The sequence below is a fragment of the Sitodiplosis mosellana genome, unplaced genomic scaffold, assembly GCF_009176505.1.
Source record: "Sitodiplosis mosellana isolate CC-2019 unplaced genomic scaffold, AAFC_SMos_1.0 Smas_scaffold_5134, whole genome shotgun sequence".
In the NCBI taxonomy this organism is placed as follows: domain Eukaryota; kingdom Metazoa; phylum Arthropoda; class Insecta; order Diptera; family Cecidomyiidae; genus Sitodiplosis; species Sitodiplosis mosellana.
The window spans coordinates 1-4617 of record NW_022600376.1 but is presented as its reverse complement, the minus strand read 5'-3'; the positions used below and the strand labels follow the sequence as shown (position 1 = coordinate 4617).

At 38.0% G+C, this 4617-nt stretch overlaps 1 protein-coding gene across 1 annotated transcript; it reads right to left on the bottom strand.

Annotated features, from left to right (window-relative positions):
* Positions 1 to 79: 79 nt before the first annotated feature.
* LOC129572505 (uncharacterized) lies at positions 80 to 4617 on the bottom strand. The gene is made up of 2 exons (XM_055452470.1): positions 4385 to 4617; positions 80 to 4304 (listed from the first exon to the last, which is right to left on the bottom strand). Exon 2 carries the CDS (start codon positions 1433 to 1435, stop codon positions 209 to 211), a length of 1227 nt encoding a protein of 408 aa, XP_055308445.1. The 5' UTR covers positions 1436 to 4304; positions 4385 to 4617; the 3' UTR covers positions 80 to 208.

Here is a 4617-nt window from a genome sequence, read left to right as displayed (position 1 = left end):
GCGAAAAGCATCAAAAGCAAAAACAAAACGTCCACAACAACGTGATGTGCCAGCAATTGATGCTGTCATCAAACACCATCCAAAGCAATTCAACTATCACCTCAAGTACCACAGGCGGTGAGTTATAAATGAAATCGTGTTTTTTTTTCGATCGATTTTAGTCTAATCGAAATTTCGAAATTAATAAATTTTGTTAAATATTTTGCCCTCATTTACCATCCTCGACAATTTGTTCGATGACAAAACCGCGATCGTTCATCGTTTTAACAAACAATTTATCGCGCTCTTCCCATTTTTCTGGTGTTAGATCGTACTTTTGGCCATGATGCTCGTCACCACTGTTGTATCCCGAATAACTATTTTGATCGTCTTCAACGTCCATTTCCTGGCTACTATCACCCATCCCATACGAATTGTCGGCGAAACTTTTTAGAATGCGCTCTTGCTTGTTGAGCTTTTTGGCTTTGATTTTTTCAATTGTCGTCGCAACCCAGTCCGTAATGCTAAAATCACCGCTGCCGCTGTTAAAATAATCATCATAATCTTCATCATCTATATCTACTGCTTCACTGCTATCCGTATCGCTAATATCGACAAAGCCGACAATTGTTTGTGGTACCTTCTTTTGTTTTGCATTGTCAGCGGTTGCCGAGTTGGATTTCAATTCGGACATCGAATCATCGGGTAATTTTTCGATACTTGTCTCAATTTCCGTGATGGTGCTGCTCGGTGTATTTGCTTCCTCTTCATCATCACCATCAATGTAAATGGCTTCATCATTTTCGCCCACTTCGATGCCATCACCATCAATGCCCAGCTTCGATCGTTGCTGATTCAAATATTCTTCCTTCTTTAAATCGGCAATCACACGATCGGTTATCGATGGTGTCACACTTTTGTATACCGTTGAATTGATTGTTCTCGATTTGCCATTGGCCGACGATGATGACGACGACGATGAGGCTGTGGCCGATGATGATGATGATGCTGATGATTTATCCATCACATCCACACCACCGCTCAATCCATTATATGCCTTGTACAAGATTTTTGTATTCGAAAAACTGTTGCGAGCCGCATTCGATTTATCGCGATCATTTTTCATTGATGCATAAATTCCGTTTTGTGATTTACTCGGATTTACATATCCATTGCTGGCGCTCTTGTTGAATCGTAACGCAGCACCGAACACGGTGTCCGTTTCACCGTCAAGCATCAGTGACAGCGGTTCGGATGTGGACGAAACGGCTGAATTTCGTGTTGATGATGACGATTCGCGTGGACTATTTTCTACATATGCACTAAATGCCAATGACGATATCACTTGGATTGCACCCCCGATCAACACAACGAGGATTAGTATAAAAAAAATGCACGTCGTCAATAGATGTGCGGACAATTTTCGGCCAATCAAACCAAACATTTGGTTGAACATGTTTGCTGCTATGCAATTTTGAGACAATTTCTCTTTCGTCCGAATGTATTTCTTGATGGCTTTTTCCTTCAGCCAAACGCACTTGTGTCGTCAATCAACACAATTGTTTGTCTGCCTATGACACGTTCTATCACTGTGTGTTCTGTTGATTTTTCTTCGTATTACTTTTTTTTTAACTTTTCGCTCTATGCGCGCTTACGTAGATGGTTTCTGTATGTAAAATCAGTCGTTTTTTGGATATGCTCCGATAATAAATTAATTTAGTTTCTCTCTTTTTGTCCGCAAAGACTAAAACTTTATTCACTCATTTGCATTCGACGCATTGGAAGAAAACCAAATGTTTTCCCGTTCGTTTTACGTTTATGAATTAATGTCAAAAATGAAAATCAATGCATTTAATGATTTGCATAAAATTTCGATCTTAGTTTTCTCTTCATGCTCTCCTTCCTGTCACATTTCCTGTGCAGCCTTAATTCGGCTGCTTAAAATTGCTTTTTTCTCACTCTTTCTCTCTCAATCTCTGTGTTTCAATTTATTGGTTCTTTTTCGACGTCAACGCACTTTAAATTCCAATTGTTTCTTATGCTTTTGTGCAAAAAGTGCTCGCTGCATTTGTGGTTGTTGTTGTCGATATTCAAAAGAAAATCATCGGCTGAACGAGAATTCTTTTGTGCGTTGAAACAATTATTTTGCGCAACACATTCAACTTGACAGCGAACGACTTGGGTACACAGAGGGGAAAAAACTTGATGAACAACACGAACGAAAAGAAAAAAGAGTTTGGAATGAAAATCACAATATACACTCAATTCGTTCGAAGAAAAAATAAAACACAAATCACTTATTTTATCATGTTTACAATACCATCAACGTTTGATATTTTGATATGTTGAGTTTCCTCATTCGATTCAGTGGCAACAATAATGAAAAAGAGTGGAAATTTTTGTTTTTAATATTGGCCACGATAAAAAATGAATCCCACAGTGAGATTTCGACAAGAGGCCCCCGTTTCGTTTGTGGGAGAGTAGCTTAGCACACACCGTTGTCGTCGTCACACACAGAATTTTCCTGCTTCGAAAATTTTCCAAACCAAGCCAAAAACTGATGTTTATGCTTCAACGCTGTTGTCGTTGTTGTTGTTGTTCGTGTAATACCTATACAGCTTTAGCCCAAAACCGATATGCAATTCGTTTGGGGAGCATTTAAAGCACGGAAAATCCACACCAACACCACGACAACATCGACCAACAAACACAACCAGCGAATGTGTGTACACATGGGTTTTATCAGCACTTCGAAAGGGTCCGGATGTGTGTATGTGTGTATGTGTATCACATTATATTGGAGGACATGGATAGCTGTTTGGCATGCGCATAACTAATGCATACACGGATATTTTGACTTTTCACATTTCGACGAGACTGAGAAACATTCCTGCTGCCGCTGCTGCTGCTGCTGCTGCTGCTGCTGCTCCATGTTTCAAATCTACATATATTTGTGTGTATATTTCATTCCGTTTCTTATTTATGTGTAGCACCAGGGGTGGTGGTGGGCATAGATTGTCTTGTTTTGTGCGTGCTTAAACACAGATAAGGAATGCGATTACAAGCGTGGAATGAGAAAAGAAGGAATACAAAAAAACATCAAAAAGATTTATAAACGGGTGTATTTTATTAGCCCATTTGTTGCAAGCGGATGATTTTCGTTTTTGCCCATGATGTTTACATGTTTCCTTGCTTGTTTGGTTGGTTGGATGGTCGCTTGCTTACTTCGTCGGCCGTTTCGGTGATGGTCATACTGAAGAAACGACATTTAAGAGAAAATACTTACACTTCCGCCTCAGATTGCATATCCAAGCCATCCCCGATAAAACGAATGTCTTTTTTCCTGCTTCTTATCGCCCGCCACTAAATCCAAATGTACAAATGATAGCTAATGCGTTTGCTGGTGGTTTTTTTTCTGTTGTTTTCATTACCAACGAAAATGCACAATTTATTTTCCGTTAAGATTAGTTTCCATCCTGATGATTAAACACATTTTTATTGTGGCTTCAAATTTAATTTTTAAACCCAACCTAAATGAAAATGAGAAGTGAAACAAAAACGACCGAAAACAAAAATGATTCACGAACACATCTAGTTTGCCGATGCATACTGATCAAATATCATAGCTTTTTAATTTGTTCTGTTTTTTTTTTGTTTTAAATTCATCGATTTGTGGATCGAAATGTGGAAATATTCAGATTTGGATTTTCGCTTTTTTTTCGTTACGTGAAACATAAAAAATAAGCGATATTTTCCAAACTTTGTGAACGAAATTAAAAAAAAAAATTATACGAAAAGATATTGTGTGGATAAATTTCTGGCATCGCGCTTTAAACTTTCGTTTGATTTACAAAATAAATTTCTTTTGCTTCGTCAGAATTTTTATGTTTCTCTGTACATTCTTACTTCCCGATAAAATAGCTAATGTTTGCTTGTTCATTTTTTCGTATTTTTGTTTCTTTTTATTTCAGCGTTTTTTTGTGTGGAAGAAGTTGATTTTTTTCTCTCTCTCTCTATCTTATTTTTAAACTTTATCTCTCATTCTCGGTGTGTTTCATTTTCTCTCTCTTCAATAGAGTTACCATTAATATTTAGACTAATATTTATATTATTCATTTATTTCATGTTAGTGAGGCAGCTGTTTGAAGTTGGTGCTGTCCTTTTTTGATGTGTTTTGTGTAGGGCGAATGCTATGCGATGACAAATTTCCCTTAGGTTTGGTGAATTGAAGGATTTGATTTAAATTGCCTTCGATTGCATAAACTCAAGCCGGGACATTTGTAGTGCCTTATGTATCATCTCTTCCTCGCTCAGTTGTGAAGTTGCTATGGGAGGGAGAGAAAAAAAATGAACATGGTCATTTTGATTTTAAGGCACAATTTTTTTTTCGGTTCGGGATATATACTGTTCAAGTCATCTTGGTACGATGATTCGAGTAATGATTGATAAAATTCCGACATGGGTGTATCACTTGATTTGTACGACGAAGGACCGGGCAAATCTTGGCTCGACAACTTTCGCTTTTTACTCGGGCTCGATGTGTCCGCACCACTGGCATTCATCACATAGCTGCTGTTTGAATTCATTTCGTAGCTGGTGTCCACATCGTTCAACGGTGCAAGTCCAGCACTGCACACA